Source organism: Acanthopagrus latus, chromosome 22, assembly GCF_904848185.1.
Source record: "Acanthopagrus latus isolate v.2019 chromosome 22, fAcaLat1.1, whole genome shotgun sequence".
NCBI classification, from domain to species: domain Eukaryota; kingdom Metazoa; phylum Chordata; class Actinopteri; order Spariformes; family Sparidae; genus Acanthopagrus; species Acanthopagrus latus.
The window spans coordinates 25,008,076-25,030,323 of NC_051060.1; the positions used below are offsets into that span (position 1 = coordinate 25,008,076).

Genomic DNA, 22,248 nt, shown 5'->3' on the forward strand with positions numbered 1-22,248 from the left:
CAGCTTCACAAATGAACGCTTTAAACGTTCTATAAGGAACTTTAACTGGATATAAAATAGCCTCAGTTTAATACTGATGACCATCAGTGCCAAGATTGTTCATTCCTGTATAGTTACAGAGATTCTTATTGCCCGTCGAGTCAGATTCTGAAAGTTAAACTGAACTGAGGAGTCTCACAGTTTGAGGAGCGAAGCTGCTGTTTCTGCCCGCAGCTTCACACAGTGGTGTCGTCTGTCGTCCTAAAGCCTTTAAATCAGTTAGCATGTTAGCACTTCCTGTTCCCTTGTCTCAAAGTCTGTGAGTTTATTGAATGTGGTTTCATTAAATGTGTGAATGAGGTGTGTGTTCACCACCGGCTGCTGCCTTTACCAGGACGCTCCTGTAAAAGAGCTTTTGATCTCAGTGGGACATCCTGACAGTCTGAAGGCAAAACAAGTGACAGCAAACCTCAGTTCAGTAATGTTGATTAGTTATAGCTATAACGATTATTAATCTGTTAGCTGCGTTGTTTCTCTTTCACTCACACACACTAGCAGATCAAGATGTCTAGGCACGAGGTGGTGGTGGTCGTACGCATTTGTCCACAGGGGGCGCCAAAATCAACTCAATCAAAGTTCATCGTAGCCGCATTAATATAAGAATAATTATCAGTGCAGCTTGAAGAAAGCAGGACTGTCAGGTGTCAACAACTCACACACACACACACACACACACACATACACACACAGTCAGTCTGCTCTACACCGTGTGTTGCTCGAGGGGTTTGTCTGCTCTTCCTTTGTGGCGCCGTCATGAATAAACATGAACTCTCGTCATTGTTTTTACATCAGAAGCAGAGAAACAGAAAAGTTCAGCTGCTGCGACGAGTTTTGTGTTTCTTAATGTTTGGTGGTTGTGTGTGTCGTTATTTCTACTATTGTTGCTGTTTCTGTCGTGTCGGTGCTGCTGATGAATGCAAGTGAGACAATACAGCACAAATACAGAATGATAAGCATACATGTACATATATATATATATATATATATATATATATATATATATATATATATATATATATATATATATATATATATAGAGAGAGAGAGAGAGAGAGAGAGAGAGACGACATGTTCTCTGCATTCATTCATTCATAATCTGCCAAAATGACATCAAATATCATCAATAATCCAAACATGTTAACTGTGCGTCCCTGATAATAAACACTGCTCACAGCTGGTGTGGATGTGAGCAACAGCTTTGCACTCTGCTAATATTCACTAATGAGAAACCAGCGCGTCACTCAGACCGACAGCCTCCGATCATCTCTCAACATGCTGATCAGACACAAACTGCAATTCTCATTCTGCTGTAAAACACAAAAACTCTCTCAGCTGAGCTGCTTCAAACATTCATGGAAATGTGGCCGCAAGCTACAAACGAGATGACAGAGCAGGAAGACGAGTTGCAGTCTGATTTACACAGAAGCTGAACTGTTAATTCAACTCATGAGAAACCCTCTCAGCACGGCTTTAAGGGGGAAAGGTTAGTCGATTAACAGTTTGTATTTTACAATGTGTGAATGTCAAGACCTTAAAGTTGTCACTGAATCTCCCTCAGCAGACTGACGATGACACATCTGAGTTATTAACGACGTGTTGAAGTATTAACCTGCAGCGCGGTGATGTCATTAACTGTGCTGGTGTTGTAAAGGACAGCAGAGACTCTCTGAGGACGCACAATTTAATCTCAGCTGTATTTATTACGTGTTTTTTTTTTTCACTTTAATATGAACAAAGAAGTTCAGCGTTAGTGAAACTGTAATTTCAGTTTTCACTGACTCGTAACTTTATTTTCTATCAAGAAAAAAGACACTAAAGTTGTCTCTGCAGAATGAAGCACATGTTCCTGCAGCTGCAACTTTTTATTGAACTCCTGAATGATTCTGCGTCTTGTGTTTTGATCTTACTGGGCAGGATTATATTTCATGTGTTTCTCTCTCAGCATGTTTTCTCTTTGCTCTCGTCAGTTTAGATCACCAGTAAAGAGTATTTCCACATTGTGTTACTGTGCGAGTATTCACAGAGCTCAGATCAGCTCCGGATCGCTGCTGCAGTCAGGTCAATAAACAGGAGTGAAGATCAACCCACTTTCTTAAAGTTCCTCCTAAGTAAACGCTCTGGATCGGAACAGAATCTGATGAGACTCCAGCCGGTCTGCCCGCCTCCTCCTGTGTGTTCCCTCCTTCTCTCTCAGGTGTTCCTGGTCAGGTGATTCAGCCCGGCCCATGTGTAGTGGAGGAGAAGGCGTTCTCTCTTTCAGACCGTCAGAGAGTTTCTTTGTTTAGTGTTTCTTCGAGGATTTTTGTGGATTCGTCTACAAACCAAGCTGAGGCGAATCGTCTCGTGTCAGGTGTGTTTGATGGCAGCACGTCTCTCGATAAACTGAACGTCTGAGTCATTGTTGACGTGGGTTGAAGCAGGAGGCGCTGGATATAAATCAATTTAAAATCAACAGGACATGTTGGATGTTGAACTGATGGAGGGACGCAGACATCTCATCCAGTGCAGCTTCAAACAGAACAGAACAGAACAGTTCTGTGTGTCTGTGAACGCACCGCAGCTCACCTCGTGGACCTCCTCACCTTGATGACATCAGCCTGGGTTTATTACGCTCAAAGATCTCGCCCACTGACTTCATGAAGTCCAGCTCCATGTTTTCTCTGAGCCTCTCTCCCTCTCAGACAAACCTTCCTCCATGTTACTGTCATTAATGAAACAGGGCCACCAGGCTCTGTCCTCGAAGGAAGAAACTCACATGTGGTGCAGGCTTGATGATGATGTAAGCTGGCAGGTGAAGCGAGGAAGTGACGAAGCCTGTTGAGCCGGTCTGTTACGTCCCGGAGGAGCGTCTGTCTCTGAGTGTCTGCAGCCAGTAAAGACTCCACTCTGATCTGCAGTATCATCAGTCACTGTGAAAACATTTTAGATTGTGAGGGGACTTGAATTCTCAGAAGTAGGAGTCTGATCCAGCAAAGTGTTTCGTGAAGTGAGAAGTTATTTCTGTGAACTTTTTTAAGTTTTCTCCGGAGACAGTCGACAAACCTGAGAGCCACAAAGCACCTGAAACCGATCCTGGCTGCTAAACTCCCCTCCACATTTGTGCACTTATTTGTTACACCGAGCTGCAGCCTGTAGAAGGACACATTACATTAGCCTCTGCATACAGCGCACAACAAGTTTATACAGTACAGCTGACTGCAGGTAGCAGCACTTAGCACGTCTTCACGGTTCAAAATGCTGTTGACAATCATTCAATCACAGTCACTCCACCCTCGGAGGACGGCAGAGTAACTAAACGCTGGTCTACAGCTGGTAACAGGAGCCATGAGACCACGTGGGTCATGAATTCATGAATTTGAATCCTCAGCTTCTTTGTCTGCGTGTCACCGACTCTCAGAGCTCTGCTGCACGCCGACAAGACAACAGCTGAGGAGGAGGCGGCGAGTTATCAGGTCGAGATGTCGGACAAGAAAACACAACGTTAGATTGAAACACAAAGTGTGCAGTCTGGAATCTATCAGCTTCATTTGAGTTTTATTCAACAAGCTTCTTCTGACTTGTTTGTGGAAACGTCCTGCCGCGCTGAAAGCAACATATTCTCTGTTCACAAGTATCTGGACACTGTGACCCAATCACCTCCTGGTCCCGGCACTCCCCCGTTCACAGGACCTCACTGTAGGTTCATGAACGGAGCTGAGATGACAAACAGAATGAAATATACTGAACTATACAAGAACGCCTGTTACTGTACTTCAGCTTGAATAGCTTGTCTGTAGGTGTCTGTTCGATGTTAGCAGGGGCGCCATCAGGGATTCTGGGCCCCATGAAAAGAAATCTCATTGGTCCTTGTAGAGGCTGGCAAAAAAATGCCATTTTATATAAAACTGCATTTCAAAGATATTTTTGACTATCATTCCCATATTTATGAAAAGAACAAAAAAAAGAGGCTTTATGGTTGTTGTGATTTAATCTACTGAGAGTTGTGTTGAGTCACACAGTCTGCAGCAGGAATGTTCTCCTCTGTTCGTCCTGCACAGGAAGGTGAGAGTCCCAAACTGCTGACCAAACACTCTGTTGTACTGATAGCTGAATTATATTATACACAGACACATGCTCTTTTTATTTCAGAACTGTTTTTGATACATGAAAAACATTCTAAAAATAAATATGGATTATAGGTTATTTTATATACAGACAGACAGCTGCTGCTGCACCAGAGGCATCTGTTCGACCGACAGGTTTATTTTAATTAAACTCTGCCTTATTGATCACAATGATCTTTAAGTTGGAGTTATTCTCCACCTCAGTTCTTGGCTTTCGTTAACCCTCTGAAAATGATGGTGGATCATCTGGCATTAACATTACTGTCTCCTGAAGGCCGTCACAGGCTCAGTTTTTAAGATTTTAAGAGCCATAAAAATCATAGAAATCATCACAGAAATCTTGAAATTGGAATGAATCCACTGATACCAAACATGTCATGCTAGCTTACTGGGAAAGGAGCTAAATATCGCTCCACAGTTTAACTGAGGTCCGAGACCTCAGTGTGAAATGATGACTTGTAATAATAACTTTCAGTCAGCAGTTAATGAGGATGAGATGAGGATGAGGAACCTGCTGACAGTCTGTACAGCTGCTGACATCATTATTAGCTTGAACTGTTGTTAAACTGTGCTAGCTGTGAACTGTGCTCACCTTTCCTCTGACAGAAATGTGTGAGGAGTTGTCTTCCTCTCCTCACTTTCTGTCCCTTTCTGCCTTTTCCTTTCGGTTAAGTCTTCCTGGTTTTGCTTTCTCGGGTGCAGACATGTTGCCGAGCAGCCTCTCTGCTCATTGAGCTGTTAGGAGACTTCTTCTGCTCCTGCAGCTGCAGGGTGGACTGAACCATTCTGTGTTGTAAAGGGGTGAGAAGGGCCTCAGACAGCCTCCACTGTTTATTTTCATACTGAGTAAAGTCTCTCATCTGATGTATTCGGATCATTTTCAGATAGTTGTGACACTAATTACTTAGAAACTTTAAAAAAATAAAATAAAAACAACACTTTTATTTCAGGCCTTTGGAGGGCCCCGCCCCGCTGGGGCCCTGGTGATCAGTCCCTGTTAGCATGCTAATGCTAGCCAACTCTTCAACTGGTCGTATCAGGACCATCTGAGAATCTCATCTTTTCAAATACAAACTTAGAAAACTAATATTCAGATGATGTACCCACAATAAAAAACCAAAAACATCTCATCTCACCAACGATAGCAGATTATGACTGATGGAGCTGGATGGTTTTATTCAAGCCTGAACACGAGTTCCAGCTGTTTTATCTTAGACGCCTTCAACTAAAAACAGCAGGCACGCTTGTTCTCCAGCTTCAGGACGTCAGCTCAGCTCAGACAGACCTGAAACCTGCTGATCTCAGACGGAGCTCATAAAGTTCTGCTGCTTCAGAAACAAGTTTGTTATGCAGAAGTGGATTCAAATTCACCTCTTCCTGAACAATAAACAAAGAGCAGTTATGGTGTGTGTTTTTTTAAATAAGCAAAAGCTGGAACTGAACCCTGGCCGCCTGGACCAGAACACAGAATCGTCACCACTCCACTATCCTGGACGACAGGACTCAGGGATCTTGTTTGAGACTGATGACAGCTCAGCAACAAGACTAATGGCTCAGACTCAGAGAAAGTTCAGAGCAGAAAGTTATTCGTCCACAGTTTCTGATGCATCAGTCCAGAGAGGAAACTGTGGACTTTGTGCAGATTCTTCCTTCAGTCTAATCTTCTTCATCTCTCTGGTTCTTCACGTTCATCAGCGCTGAAGATGGTCCAGTGGTTAAGGACGCCGACCGGTGATCTGTCGATGAGGGATCGAGTCCAGGAGAAGACGACACCAGGTAGGAGACAAAGTGCGAGTGTGTGTGTGTGTGAGAGGGTCAAACAAACAAAACAAAACTCAAACAATCAAATAAAATCCGTTTGCGTTCATTTCGTTTCGCGTCGCGTCGCGTTGCGTATTTCCGCCGTTCGTCAATTTCAACTGGACTGCTCTTCGAAGGATCCAACAGCAGGTACGTCAAGGGGGATCGAGCTAGCTGGCTTGAATAAAGCCAGCTAGTGAGATGATGTTTTTTCATGGTGGGTTCATCATCTGAATATTAGTTTTCTGAGTTTACATTTAAAAAAGAAGAATTTTCTGCCCTTGAACGAGTTGAGCTGTGAAACAGTCCACAGTTTAATGTCACACATCAGTGATTCAGTGATTCAGCTCTGCAGCTCCGCTGAGGCGTCACAGTTTCCACAAACAAGTCAGAAGAAGCTTGTTGAATTAAACTCAGGTGAAGCTGGCAGATTCCAGACTGCACACGTTGTGTTTCAGTCTAACGTTGTGTGTTGTTGCCCGACGGCTCCACCTGATAACTAATCTCAGTGAGCCGTCCTGCAGGTCCAGATGTTGCTCGCTGCCTCGTCCTCAGCAGCAGACGGTCCAGCTCCGTCTCCGACCGTCCTGCTGCCTGCAGCACTCGCAGCCAAACACTCAGGATCTCAACAGGTTCTGTCGCTCCGGGTGCTTGTGCATCATTTCGTCGAATCCTGCAGCTGTCAGTCAGCTGTCACATGAAATGACTCGAGCCGTTCTGCTGACAGGAACCGCAGTCTGGACCCGGTCAACCTCTCAGACCAGCACCAGGCTGACCGGGCTGCTCCGTGTCTGTGTGTTTGTCGTCCACTTCAAACTATCCAGATCCTTCAACTTTCACAGAAAATGTGTGATTTTGTGATGCTGTTGAGTCTCAGACTGTCAGCGAGGCGTCGGGCTGAATGAAGGATTTCTTTGTGGTTAACTGAAAAACGTTTTAGTAAAATGCTTCAGGAAGGAGCCGGCTGCCGGAGGTGAAGGTAGATGGATTCAGCAGCAGTAATTATTTAAAGTGTTTGACTCGTATCTAAAATCATTTCCACCTCCCGCCTCCTCGCTCAGCTCCTCACCGCTCCGTCCTGCCTTTTGTTGGGCTGAATAAAGTCATTTGATTTAAATGTTACAAGCCAATAACTAACTTCAGTCGGGGCCTCCTGCCAGGTCGATGCCTGGAACGCCTCCCGTCTGATTGATTCTCACAGAAAATGATAGTAAGTGTTTTTTTAATGTGTTTTTCTGTCAGACACCTGAGAAACACCATCAGCTGCTGTCCTGCAGCCGTCAGTCAGCCGTCACATGACATCAGAGTCGAGCTGAGGTGAAGAGACGAGAGCGACTCGAGCGACAGTTACTGTGATTAACTTAACTTTCTGACAATTCCTGATTCAGACGTCTTTATTTTGTCTTGTTTAAAGAAAACTTTTCCAAACTGTTCGCTAGAGAGTCGTGACTCTGTTTGTTCTTAGCTGACGTCACCGTCTCCACATTTCTTTAAGAGCCGCCTGCCAAGACTGTGACACGACTTCTGATTCGTTAAAATCATCTGAATTAAACATGCAAATAAGCCCATTCCCGCCAGCCACAACTCTAAAAGATTTAAATAAACACAATTGAAAAATAATTTTTGCATGCTGACTGCTGATGAAGATCATGTAAAACGTGTCCTGAGTTCATCCTCCAACACCTAAATGCTTTTCCAGATGCAGCTCTGATCGTCTCGACCTCCTCAGCAGCAAACACTCGTTACAGCTCCTTTATGAAACGTTTTGTTCATCACGTCTCATCATCTGCTTGTTTTTTAATTCTGTGGACAGAAATGACTTAATGTTCACGTCTCTGGATGTGTTTCTTAAACTGACACCAGAGACTTTGTGCTGAACTCTTGTTATTATTATTATTGTTATTGTAATTATTATTATTATTATTATTATTATTATTATTATTATTCACTTTATTTGTTTATTTTATTTATTTATCAGATCCTGATGCGATGAACATTTTCAACAGATCTTCACTGAAATGTTTAAGAGAGTGACTGAAAAAGACCCAGTTCACTGGTGTCAGCACAGTTTTAGTGACTAGAATTGGACTAAAATATTAATTTTCTCTGACTAAGATGAAATTAAAATACCAAGTTTTTAGTCATCTAATTAAAAACATCATAAAACCTTCTTTGTATTCATCGATATCACAGTAATGTGGCTGAATTTATTTTTCATCTTTAGTTTCTGTATTAACTGATTTATTTAATTTATTTTTTTAAAGTACATTTCCAACAATTATATTATATTATATATGAAAATGTATAACAACATTGAATTGAATTCACATGTAAAGGGTAGGGATACACACACACACACACACACACACACACACACACACACATATACATAGATATATATATGATTTTATTATAGGGGTTTAAATATATAATGACCCAGTGTGATCAGTACTGACAGCTGTGGTTTGTGTGAGGTCATATAAACCAGGCCACACCTCCTCTGGCCAGGTGTGTTTTCAGTGTTATTAATATGCAAATTGGAGCCATTAGCACCTCCGGACCTCCACATACATCATGGTTCGTTTCCGTCAGTATGTGGCACAGACGAACGTGACGTTCACAGGCTGTAATCTGAGGCTAACTGCCGAACATTAGGGAGGTTTACGGATGTTTACAGGGACGGAAATCCAACTTTCCCTGCAGCGTGTGTTCGCTGTCAGCCGCAGAGTGACGCAGAGTGACGCAGCTCCTGCTGCCGTCTGACTGTTTCCTCTGGTGGGTTCGGTCAAACGGCTGTGATTGGCTTGAAGGCTGTCAATCACTCTGACTTGACCAATGGGTTTTCACGTATGGGGGAGATGATCAGTGTCCTGAGGTGCGCTCCATTTCAGTATGCTGGCACACCGCGAGGGCGGGCACACTGTTTAATACCTCAGGATGGACGCTACCAAGTTTACAGTTGGCAGGGGGGTTCACACATTTATGTTTTCATTACAAACGGAAATAAATTGAAGATAAATAAGAAATAACGAGACAGATCTGTTGACAGGGTTTATAAAAGAGTGCATATTTAACATATTTTCTACTGTATACTACGGGGGACAGATTGCCATTTTCTCAATATTAGGGGGACACGACCCCCCCAGAGAATGTGTGGTTACGCCCATGACCTTCAGCCTCCTGACTTCCTGATGTAGTTCATGTAGTTAAAGAGTATTTGTATGTGTGACTGTGTCTTGTTTTATGAATTAATATTGACGTCTGAAAAGAATGAGTCTTTTCTGAAGGATGGTGTGTGTGTGTGTGTGTGTGTGTGTGTGTGTGTGTGTCCTCTAATCTCTTTCTTATCTGTAGGAACATAATGAATGGGCTCTGCTCTCAGATGAGATGGTAGGCGTGTTTGGTATTGATGTGGGTGTTTGCCAGTTAATTTAGCAATTGGCTTTCCGAACCTCCATCGATGTGAAGATACAGGCGGGCGGCGTCTGAACAGGCTTTTCTCATTTAGAAGGCGCAGATAGCATCGCTCGCCCCGCGGGGAGACAGAGACGGATTTAAGTGTAATGAGATCAATTAGACGACGCGAGATGTGACGAGGCGGTTCAAGACGAGAGGAGGAGGACACGGAGGATGTCGCTGTGTTTGTCGAGGACACAAATCTGCTCACTCTCTCACGTTTTAGTTGTTTCTAATCTAAAACCACATTCATTAATATGACCGACAGCCTCGACTCTGCTGGTGTCAGTCCATCTGACTCACAGTCAGCCGTGTTGGACTGAAGTCAAGTTCCTGATGAAACTAATCATCGTCCAGTTAGAATGAAGACTTTTTATTTGTCACCCGAAGCTGAGCACACTGTGCAGTTTTTGAAATGTTGCTGTTTATTCCAACTCGTATGATGCCAACCGATGCCATAAAGTTGGAAGCACGATGTGTAAAATCATTGCGGCCTTTGTTGGAACTAAGCGACACTGACCAAACCAGGAAAAAGCCTGAAACCAACAGAAGACAAAAAAATGAAGACGAGGGCGTCCACATACATGTGATGAAGCTGATAATCAAGAAACAGCAAATGTTTCCTGCAGGATTAACTGAGCTGGCCGACCATCAGAGTGTGTTTCCTGTTTCATGATGATGATGATGAGGATGATGATGATCCTCCTCCTCTCTCGGCTCTCAGCATCAGGAGCTGATTCACTGTTTGTGAGTCGTGACTCTCCATTAACTCGGGGTTTGTCAGGGTCAACCTGCTGCAGAGTCACACAGGGTTCACGTCCCTGAAACGACTCCCACCTTCAGTATTTATGAGTTTTTAGGCCGACACCTTCTGTTAACGGGCTCCACACGGAGAGAAGAGGAAAGCGAGACAGCGACGACTACGAGTGGTTTATTTTTACACACTGGATCGACGTCTGGAACGCGCCGACGCATTCATGTCTCAAGAATGATTTCTGTTTTGCATCAGCTGCGCGTCACGTTTAAATATCATGTTTTAAATTTAAAGTTGGTTCCAGAAATAACTGACAACTGCTGCTCTTTGCTAGCTAACTTCAACCATAGCTAGCTACTGTGAGCTAATTCGCTCAAGGTTCAGTTAGCCGTGGAGCTAGTGGCCCTAAAGTTCACCTGGACTGGGACCTCAGGTGACGAGGGAGTCGCCTTAGCTTAACCTGACTGAGCTGCCTGAGACTGGAGACGTGTGGACAGACCGGGACTGAACTCTCACACTACAGAGGTGATTTACAGCAGCTCTGACCAGAACTATGACTCGAGAAGACACGTTTGTTTGGACCGAACCAGACCTGACTGTGGAGACAAACCAACACTGGGTTCTTAGAATATTCCCACTTTGTTCTGTCGGAGTTTAGATAAATTATTTGTCAGAAAAGTAGATTTTTGATTTTCGTACTCAACTCATCACAAAGCTTTTGGACACGTTTGGTGAACGAGACTCAAAAATCAACTTGTCTTACAAACTGCACCTTTAAAGTCAGAGTTCCTACATTTTTACCTGAGTATGAATAAAGTGTGTTCCATGATGAGTTAATGAGGCGATTAAACTCGTCTTAGTTCATCATCACGGTTTAATCCAAACCATGAGGTTTTCTGAGGTTCTTGTGCCTAAAACAACCCAGAGCATCAACACGAGAGAGAAATAAAATCATACTTAACACTTATTCTGTTATTTCCACTACGTATAGATTAGTTTTGGAGGAATTAGTGAGTGATAAAGTGAGTTCTTACTCATTTACTTTTTCATTTTTACTTTTTTTAAAATGGAAAAATAAAGCCAGAATATAACAAAGTCAGTGAGTCTGGATTCTGTGATTTCTTCCGATCGATGAACAGCGTGGAAGTTCAGTTTAACGTCGATCGACCAGAACGTGATGCTCTTTACACTCGGCCTCCCGCTCACCTCCCGCTCGACTCCCGCGGCTTCAGAGGTAAATACGGTAGCCGTGAGGGAGGTTCAGAGCAGGACTGTGAGTAATCACTTCACACCGGCTTGATCTTCACAGACGGAGGAGAGGTCAGAGGGAGGAGGGCTGAATTATTAAAGAGCAGCAGCAGCCGGTCGGATCAGCTGATCGATGGTGGAGGGAAAGTTACCGCTACGTCTCTGAGGATTACAACAATTATATCCTGCAACTGTGATGCTGTTAATTCCAGGCGTTTCCTGTTTCCTCTCTGATCGGAGGGTCTGACGATACAGGATGAGCTCGAGGTCTGAAACCTGCAGAGTCTCCTGTTAAAGTGAGAGCAGCTCATCCATCCGTTCGTTCACAGCTCACCTGTCTCTTGGTGTGTTCGCTGAGCTCGCCCGGCATGTCGTGGGCGCTCTTGATGAGCGTGCGGGCGATGTGGTAGTAGTAGACCGAGATGATGGCCAGAGGGACCAGGAAGTAAACCAGGAAGATCATCACTGAGTGGATCTTAGGATGCATCTGATTGGACAGCGGGTAGGGCACGCAGTTCACGAAGGTCACGTTGGTGTTGTCTCTGTGACCCTGAGGAAGAGGAGGAGGAAGGAGGAGGAAGGAAGGAAGGGAGAAGAGGAAGAAAGGAAAGAGAAGGAGGAGGAAGAGGAAGAGGTGGAAAAGGGAGGAAGTGGAGGAAGAAAGGAAGGAGGAGGAAGAGGATAAATAGATAACTTTAATAATCCTGAGGTGGTCGTAGCAGCAGGCACATTCAAAAGTACAAATACAGTCAAAATATGAGAGCAGATATAGAAACAATAAGAAACCATAAAGTACTATATATGATCAAATGTTGAAGTAGTTATAAAATAAAATAAAATGGAGGAGGAGAAAGAGGAAGTGAAGAGGAGGGGAAGGATGAATAAAGGAAAGAAAACATGGAGAAGAGAAGAGAAAGGAAGAGGAAACATGAAGAGAGTAACAAGGGGAGAGAGGAAAAAGGAAAGGAAGTGATGAGAGAAGAGGAAACAAAGACAGGAAATATATAGGAGGAAACAAGTGTTTGAGACAAGGAAAGGAAAGGAGGGAACAATAGAGGAGAGAGGAGACGAGATGAAGGAAAAAGAAACAAGTAGGTGAAACAACGAGAGAGGTGAAGGGTTTAAGGGGGCATGGAGAGGAAGAGAGAGCAAAAAGAAAAGGAAAGAAGAAATAAAAGATTTGAGAAGAGAAGAGAAGAGAAGAGAAGAGAAGAGAAGAGAAGAGGGAGAGGAAGCAAGTGAGGAGGTGAAATGGACATAATGACAGCAGGACAGGAGAGAGGAGAGATAACATCACATCAGTGAAGATCATAAAACAGACTGTGGAGCTGAATGTTCGCAGCTGTCGATCATAAATCTGACTCTGGATCAGTTTATCGCCGCTTGTCTGCTGGGTGACGAGCCATCAGCCGGACGTGATGGACGACAGAGGTCAGGTGGTCAGGTGAGACGTGTCACAGCGTGGGCAGGTGAGACCTGAGTGATGTGTGATCAGGTGTAGTAGGAGAGCTGCAGCGTCAGTTGTGTTTTACCTGCATGGAGACGACTTGAGAGAAAATGGCCTCCGGGACGGCCAGCAGGACGGACAGCAGCCAGATAGAGACCGCCTTCAGACACGTCCAGAACACGGCGCTGGACGTCTGGATGTCCATCGGGTTGACGATGGCCTTGTACCTGAGGGACACGGAGAGAGAGACGACCTTTAAACAGAAGAACTCAGCAGGAGACATGTTTCCATGTAGTGATAATCTGAAGTACGTGACGCGTGACGCGGTGGGAGGACGCTGAACGCTGCGAGGCTGCGTAGAGTCATCAAGACTTTACAGACTCTGAGGAGAAAACAAGATGAAACACTGTCTGCTGGACAAACAGCCTGATGATGTCAGACACCAGCCACACTAACAGCTAACCTGTTTGTTTTATTATTGATCTGCTGAAGTTTCATCTCATTTATATTTGATACTATATTCCGAACTGACAAACACTGATCTCTGATCTGTTTCACATCTCATGTTCTCTCTTCTCTATCGTTTCCTCCTGTCCTTTCCTTGTCTCCACCACTTGTTTCCTCCTCCTCTTCCTCCTCCTCGTCGTCATCTTGTATCTCTTTATGTTTGATGTCCAGGAGAGGAGAGATGGAGGAGAACCTGGGTTCTTCTGTCCCGGGTCGTCAGCCTGCTGGTGTTTGAGCCCTGACAGGATGTTGAACTGTTGAAGTGACTCCGGCTGCCTTCACCAACACAACTTGTATCTTTCCATCAGGATTTACTGACTCGTGTTCTGTCAGATTACAGTTTGATTCCTCGTCCTTCAACATGATCCAGAGCGAGACGAGCCGGGTCACAGCGAGGTCGGATCAGTCCGGGTTCACTCCGTCACACAGCTCTCACCTGTAAATCTCACCACACTGCCGATCTCACTGCATGATTTATTGATGAGTGGGTTCATTGATTATTTATGTCAAGTAAGAGCTGAATGTTTTGCATTTTGTCCCCCGGCGGTGCGGTTCGGTTCATGAAGTCCAGACTGAGGCGGTGATGCAGGTGTTTGTCAGGTGGTGGTGGAGCAGATGTTGGACAGCATGTACGAACAGAAGTTCATCCACTATTTTTTTTTTCTTTTTTTAATGATTCTGCCAACCACAGTTATGTTTAAATTCATGGAAATGTATGTAAAATCATCTTAAAACTTCTCTCCCAGTCCAAAACAAGCAGATCCAGAGCTGTTGTCGAAACATTTGGAGCGCTGGCGTCACTTTGAGAGGTTAGAGGCTGATTTTTTAGTTTCAACACACTGAATTATTTATTTCCTTTTCTCACCCGAATGTAAAACTCAGCCTGCGGATGAGCTGTGACTGCCTCCATCACATCACGTCGTCTGACATCGTTCAAGGTTAAATTTAATTACGTTATTGATGAAAATGGCACCAAACACATGTTTGTTCAGCTGCCTGTCAGCGTTACGACCTGAGAGTGACACGGGACAAAACTCATAATAATGCTTCTTTATTTCCTTCTTCACACTAACTGTGTGCAGATAAAACAGTCAGAGACAAGAGCTACGCTTCAAACAATATATTCACAGGTTTCAGTTCTCATTGGCTACATGATGCATCAATCATCCAGAGGCCGGCGTGTGAGTGGCTCAGACGAGAGGTGGGCGGGAACGTAGAGCGGCTCTCCTGTCTATCAGACCATTCATTGGCTGTTTCAGGCCACAGGGCGGGCATGGAAGCTCCTCATTGGTCAAATGAGCTGTCAATCAATAGGTCAGAGGTTGGCAGCCATCTTAGATGACTTTGGTTCTGTACTGAAGCACAGACGTCCCATCTGACCCTCATGAGGACTTGTTCATTAGGAAAACAAGGAGACGGTGGCGTGACACCGAGCCCAGCGAGGCTTCTCTCTGTGACCTCCTCTGACCCGAACCAGCTGGTAAAAAAAAAAGGTGACCCTTCAAATTATCCAGTTACAGAAACATATTAACGATGATTCTCCTGGTGACTGGTTTGTATCCACACAGGAAGAACTGGAACCAGTGAAACAAATGGATTTAATTAAAATCAGAGAACCTGATTATCTGAAATGTCCTCGTTCGCTGCAGCATCAAGATTCGCCTCGAGTGGAACTGAGACTAAACTTCAATGTGACTTTTGTTTTCAGAATGAAGACTAAACGCCCTGAACAGCAACACAGCAATCAGCAGCAGCAGTAATCTGCAGGATGACCTTCTGAGACCGACCCGGAGGGAGCTGCATTATTTACTTCACTCCCAGGGTCGGTACCATCCGTCTGCATCGGTCCACATCCAGACAGATCACTGCGTCTGCACCGTTATTCACTGAAACAGGATCCTAGATAGAATATAACAGATCTATTAATTCAACTCGGTCTCAAGTACAGTTTGATAGAAATGCTGTTGGACTTTTGATCCTCTCGTTCCGACTATACTCAGTTTATAGATTTGATAGATGATGAAGACGTGGCGGATGTAAGTTAGTCTTTATGATTTAATTTGTGCCTTCATGTATCAGCTGGATAATACCTCACTTCATACAGTCCTGAGTGTGTGTGTGTGTGTGTGTGTGATACGATATGATTGGATGGTGATGAATACAGTTCAGGAACACAAAGGCAGACCTTGAACAGAAGCGTCACCTTCTGCAGTAGAAGCCTTCTGTTCATCACACCTGCTGGATCCACGTCGGCTCCAATGTTTTCTAAACCTTCGTATTTTTCTTCCTTTTCAAGCGAAAGGTCGCAGCGACGGCTTCACATCCATTCAGCCACACAGGCCGGGGGCAGGAAGCTGCTGAGCACATGCACAGCTTTTCATCCACAGAAACACTGAAGACTCATCAGGACTCGGTGGAGGTGCTCATACATTAATCACAGGGTCGGTTTCAGGAAGTATCCTTCAGCAACACGTGGCTTTGTGTAGAGGGTTAACTCATGATCGGATGTGAAATCGATGCATCACTCATCTGGAGGCTGGTGTGTGATTGGCTCAGGAGAGAGTGTAACTAGTCTCCACGATCACTCATTTGCTGCTGCAGGCTGTAGGGCGGGCGTAGAAGCTCCTCAATGAGCTGTCAGTCAAACGGCTGCCATGTCAGGACCTCCGGAGTGGAGAGACGATGGAGTCCACTTCCACTTCACCACAGAATGCTGTGCTGTGGACCACCAGAACTTTCACAAATCAATGATGAACTCACATGTGCAGGAGACTTGAGAGAAAGAGCTTTTCAAAAGTCAGTGTTCAGCTCTCAGTACTTTATCTGGTCCTGTTTGTTCTTTCAAACCTCTGAATGCTTCAAAATAAAAGCTTTTAAATGACTAAATAACAGGGGCTTTTATTGTGAAGAAGTTACAGGAAATGAAAGGTGTTTGTAACGGGGTTAGCGGAGCCACGTTGTTAGCGGTGATTCTGTGATAGTACTGCAGTGATCGAGCCGAGAGTGGTGTTGGATTAAGACACACCTTCAAGCTGTGGTGGACATGCAAAAGCCCGGCTGCAGCGTCTCAGACTGAGTAGAACCGGGCCGCCAGACGTGATGGAAACACAGCACATGTTGCTGAGTGGATCAAGTGGACATTTGGGAATAAGAGCAGTGAGTTTATGTGGTTTTGGTGAGGAGTTCAGGACTACATGTTTGTTTCTCGGGTGAACTGCTCCTTTAAACCCTCTCAGGACTACGTCCCTCTCAGACTGGGGGAAAGTGGATAAACACTGTCGGGCCTCGAGCCGCTCAAACTGCAGCAGGGGGGCGAAGTTACGTCGTCTTCATGAGCTGCACACGGCGCTCGCACGGTCCCGTCCACCGACATCAACATCTGTTACCATAGCAACCAACCTGGTGAAAAATAGTCCCCATTTTGTTGAAGGAAGGTTTTGTTGCCGGGTCCATTATGGCAGCTCTGAATGCTGACAACACTGTCGGTGTGGCAAGTCGGTAATTTCCTGACTGTGATGTGAGCCGGAGGACGGTGAGTCAGACGCAGAGACGAGTCCAGGTGGAGCTGCTGTGTCATGAATACTCAGATGATCCTGGTTTCAGAGGAGCTGCTCTCTGAACAGGACCGCCTCGTAAAAATTTAGTTTTTGAATGAAGCAACACATCGATTGCTCGACGGCTCCTTCTGGCCCCTCTCTCAGTTTCATGACGTTTTCTAAATCCTCCTCTCTTCAGTTCCTCTCTCCTCTCTCCTCTCTCCTCTCCTCCCCTCTCCTCTTTCCTCTCCTCTCTCCTCTCCTCTCTCCTCTCTCCTCTCCTCTCCTCTCTCCTCTCCTCCCCTCTCCTCTTTCCTCTCCTCTCTCCTCTCCTCTCTCCTCTCTCCTCTCCTCTCTCCTCTCCTCTCTCCTCTCTCCTCTCCTCTCCTCTCCTCCTCTCCTCTCTCCTCTCCTCCCCTCTCCTCTTTCCTCTCCTCTCTCCTCTCCTCTCCTCTCCTCTCTCCTCTCCTCCTCTCTTCTCTCTCCTCTCCTCCCCTCTCCTCTCTCCTCTCCTCTCCTCTCTCCTCTCCTCTCTCCTCTCTCCTCTCCTCCCCTCTCCTCTTTCCTCTCCTCTCCTCTCCTGCGACCACACTGACCTCTCACAACAAGCCGTCCTCTGCTATTAAAACCTTTTTGTCAGGTGGTTTTGAGACTTCACCCCAAAAACCGGATGCATATTTTTTTCCTCTCCAGAACTCCTGCTGTTCAACACTTCAGTGGCAGGAAGCTGAAAGAAAAATTGATTTCACCAACAAAGCTGGTGAGAGGTCTTTTCTTCCTGTCCACCTCAGTTTGATTCCTCGTCTCTGCGACACAAACCCTGCGTCCTCCGGGCCGGCAGGAATACTCTGTTCCCTCTGTTGTCAGGATGACGTGACCTCTGATCCCTGGTTTCTGCACTGGCTGCTCAGTGATGTTGCTGATGTCGCAGTCAATCTCTCAACAAGACATCACAAAAGCCAAAATAGATCGGGCTGACAGCAGGACGGCGCTGCCTTCTGATGAGGTGCTGGTGGTGACAGCAGACAGGAGCCATCAGTGTCGCACGTTGACCACATTTACAGAGAATCAGCAGAATCTGTTGTCACAGTGAGATCATGAGGATCATTAGGAGTTTTTATAGCAGAAGAAGAGCGTGGAGGCGTTTGTAGCCACGTCGCCAATCAGGCTCCTGAAGAACACGGAGGTCAAGAGGAGGGACTGGGACTGAGCTGCAGGAGGGTCGCCATCGTATCCACAACACACCGATGGAACAGGTGCCCACCTGAAGACTGATGAAGTGCTTCCTCCTCCCCCTCTCAGGACAGCAGACACCAGGTGAGTCCTCAGCTGCTGACTGGCATTTGTCTTCTGTTCTGCTTCAGACGCCTGAAGGCAGGAAGACGAGAGAGAGTCTGCCTCCCGTCAGAAGACGTTCAGCTCACAGGACGATGTTCACAACTCAGTGTGTTTGATTAAAATCCTCTCTGATTGTTTTAATCAGTGGACCGTTACGGACTAAAGGATATAAATGATGAAAGAATGGACTCTAATGAGACTCTCTTTCCTTATTCTTCAGTTCATCTGGTTTCTGTTAAATGAAGCAAACGACTGAATCACAAACTAATCGAGCCACGTATCACATCTGTTAACATTCATATTGTCATGAGCCTCTGTGAGCTAACGTTAGCTTGAGGCTGGTGAGCCTGACCGGGTGGAGACAGATCATCTTCAGAAAGGCGTCATATTGCTGTGTCGCTGCTCCATGTACGTACTCAACAGCACTGTTAGCATCTTCAGTTGATGTTAAGTCACATAATTCACCATCACTTACTTGATAAATCTGTTCCTGCTGCACTTTGTCACATTCTGGTCAGGTTTTCATGACACCGTGTGAGCGTCAGAACAGGTTGATGTCAGTCTGAAAGTCCACCTGAAGTTAAAACCACCTGGAGGCCGACGTCCTGCGGCCGTCCTGCTGCGCTCAGCTCTGCTGTTTGTGGACACAATCGGCTGAAAAGTGTGTTTGTGCACTTCAACTTGACAGGAAGCGGTCGGGCTCCAGGAGCCACTCCAATCTTTATGCTAATTTAGCCTCGTTATGCTCGTCAAGGACCTTCAGGCGAGTTAGGAGCCGTTATGGGCTCGTTAGTGGCCTTTAGTCTCGTTAAGGGCTCATTAGAGGCCATCAGGGTCAGACACAGAGCCCGCAGCTGTGTGCTGAGGAAATGAGTTTCCCGTTAACAAGCTGATATTACAGCGATTCAGTCGCATGATGACGGAGGCGGGACCAGGAGACGCAGCGCTGCCTTCCAGCTCCCGCATCACTCGAGGACCCAAAGCTCAGGAACTAAAAACACTCGAGCATTTAGCCTGAAGTCAGTTCATGTTCCAGTGAGTCTGACGGAAATATTGTGACGTTATTATAAAGACTCAGCGGTACAGGAGGGACAGACTGTGATGATTGTTTCATCCCTGAAGCTTCAGCCTGTCTCAGACATCTGAACGCTCTGAGGAGGCGACACGTTTGTTTCCTTTGGCTCCTTCTCAAGTTGAATTCTTACACATTTGAGACTCTGCTTTTATTTCTGACGACTGGCAACACGTTCAAAAATGATTTTCAATACATGTACGATAAATACTGTAAGTCAGCAGGTTGAGCTCGGCCCACAGGTGATTACCCACCTGATGCACAGAGTCTGCAGGGAGACTCTTAATCCAAAGTGCTGCCTGCTGCAGTTCATCTGATCACAACGCTGCAAATAAATCAGGGCCGAGAACGAGCCGGCGACTCGCTGTGCTCCATCCAAACACCACAGCTGGTGTGTACGAGTGTGGAGCAGTTAGCTAATAAATCAACGAGACATCGTGATGAATGATGATATTCACAGCCAGATGGTGGAATTCAAAACAAATGTGACTGGATGGATCCTGCTGGACGCAGCGACGTGTCGAGCTGCTCCGTTTAAACAAAGAGGCTGTTTTCTGTTTATTCTGACATTTAGCAGCTCATCTGAAGTGAAGAGCGTTTGTCCAGATCCAGTCCAGATCTCTGCAACAACATTAAACTCTGATTATATCATTATATCATTATTTGAGACTAAACCTGATCGTGGCCGCAACAACAGGGACTTTAATCCAAACCACAATGTTTTCTGAGCCTGAACAGTAGAAAAACGCGCTGTGACCAGAGAGTTCAAATCTCATCTGTGGTTTTGCAGATATGTACTTGCTAACATCATTCTAGAGATTTGGTTGAGAACATTACAGGTGTGGTCACGTGTATCTCAACGAAGGAAAGTGACACACCAAGTTTCTGAGTTGTCCCTGAACGCAGCCTGAGGTCTGTATTTCTCTCAGCTCAGGTTTTTATTACATTTTTATCTTGGTACAAACTCTCAGCTGCCAGTGAAGTGGATCACTGTCAGGCACAGCGGTGCTTGAAGCTAAATGCTAACATCAGCATGCTAACATGTGAGCATGTGTTAATGCTGTTTGTATTCTGACGTCAATGCTAACATGGAGCAGGAAAGTCTGACATATTTTCTCCATGAGCTTCGTTTGTGAAAGAAGCGTCTGTAAAAGTGTCGATCAGGAAGTGACTCATTTGGTCCGATAACATTTGGAAAGTCAACAAGAGCTGCACCATTTTTAATTTAATGCTGTGTGCTGATTTTTCTATTATTTTAATTAGTCTATTCAAGTTAGCCAGAAGTCTTCAGTGTGCAGGCGACACAACACTGAAGATCTGAGTAGATTTATCACCAGGAAGTCGATCTTATTTGGCTTCATGCACCACTGAGCAGTGAACGAGGCTCCATCTCTGATGCCTGAACTAACAAATACAGCTGAGGATCATGGGAAAGAAATCCGATTTTTGTGGTATTTGGTCATAAACTGATGAATCAGACGAAATAAATATAAAGCCAGAGGACGAGCAACGTGCTAACAGTTCATCCTCTGAGGAACATGACCTCAGTGTGTCTGATCACATTTGCCAGATTTCTTATGTTAAACTCATTTGAACACAGTCAGTGAACACAGGCCACTCCCACTCATGTTACGGTGGACTGCAGCTGAAAGCTAACAGCTACAAACAGTGTTCAGCTCTGACCTCCTCCTCTCCTCTCTCTCTCTCCGTCTCACCCTTACTTTAACAGTCTCTCGCCCCCCAGCGCCACTGCAGTCACCTCATCTTTAGCTGCAGTGAATACATGCAGAGCATCTCTGCTGGCTGCACAAAGCGTCCACATGCCGATAAATACGTACACACTTTACATCAAGTGTCGGATGACTTCCTGTTTAGACGTGGACGGTCCGCGTGGCGCTGACTGACCCGTCTGCATGCTTCTTTCCATTCAGCAGCAGTGAGACGCGGTCTGAATCTGTAAACACACACCGACTGGACTTCAGATCCGCTCGACATGTTGCAGAACCAAACAGGAAAGATTTGTTCTGTCATCATGCTCCTGAAAGGCGTGACGCATCAATTGGGACTAATGGATGAGTCAGACTTTCATTCAGGGTGACTCGAGTCCTGACGTTACTTAACTTCATTTACCTAAACAGACAGACCTGTGTAGAGGGAAGTAACTGTGAAACTGTCTGCACACACAGTTCAGTGTACAGTCAGTCTGCCTCTGCTCTCTTAATAATACAGAACACAACCATACACACTGTTCCAACATGACAGAGTCTGGCTGAGACCGCAGAGTGAACCTGCAGAACACAGTTCCTGAGATCCCCGTCAACACACTCTCAGCCTGACAGTCACAGTGCCTCTCAAAACCATCAGGAAGATAAAAGCCAGTGCTAAGTGGTGAATGAAGCGACTGGCTGAGAATAATGTGGAGTTCAGTGATCTGGTGTGACTGTGATCACGACCAGGTTTAGTTTGAAGCACAAACACGATAAATTGACGCACGACACAGACCAGCTGACGGCCAACTAACTCCAGAGGAAGTAACTCTGAGGTGGCCTGAGACATCACTCATTACCCACCTACAGTCCTGTACTGAGACAGCTCAACAACCGTTCACACCTGGACTCACCTGGCCACATCAAGGCTGGATGGGTCAGCGACACAAGTGGCCCTAACAACTCTGAACCTTGGGAGTCCTTAACGGCCCTCACTCCCACATCATGTAAGGACACTCCCACATCATGTAAGGACACTCCCACGTCATGTAAAGACACTCCCACATCATGTAAGGACAGTCCCACATCATGTATGGACACTCCCACATCATGTAAGGACACTCCCACGTCATGTAAGGACACTCCCACATCATGTAAGGACACTCCCACATCATGTAAGGACACTCCCACATCATGTATGGACACTCCCACATCATGTAAGGACACTCCCACATCATGTAA

At 45.5% G+C, this 22,248-nt stretch overlaps 1 protein-coding gene and 2 long non-coding RNA genes across 4 annotated transcripts in view; 1 reads left to right on the forward strand and 2 right to left on the reverse strand.

The window, feature by feature from the left end:
* Positions 1-22,248, reverse strand: part of nmbr (neuromedin B receptor) — a 44,076-nt gene that overhangs the window by 15,828 nt on the left and 6,000 nt on the right. For both annotated transcript variants that reach the window (XM_037086928.1, XM_037086929.1), the window contains exons 2-3: positions 12,933-13,074; positions 11,735-11,950 (exon numbers count right to left, since the gene is read on the reverse strand). In XM_037086928.1, coding sequence (XP_036942823.1) covers positions 11,735-11,950; positions 12,933-13,074 — 358 coding nt within the window. The remainder of the gene's footprint in view (positions 1-11,734; positions 11,951-12,932; positions 13,075-22,248) is intronic.
* LOC119012817 lies at positions 1,931-4,867 on the reverse strand. The gene is made up of 3 exons (XR_005072605.1): positions 4,735-4,867; positions 3,082-3,168; positions 1,931-2,948 (listed from the first exon to the last, which is right to left on the reverse strand). It is a non-coding gene; the product is annotated as an uncharacterized LOC119012817 (long non-coding RNA).
* On the forward strand, positions 14,192-16,289 carry LOC119012814. The gene is made up of 3 exons (XR_005072602.1): positions 14,192-14,847; positions 15,063-15,176; positions 15,651-16,289. It is a non-coding gene; the product is annotated as an uncharacterized LOC119012814 (long non-coding RNA).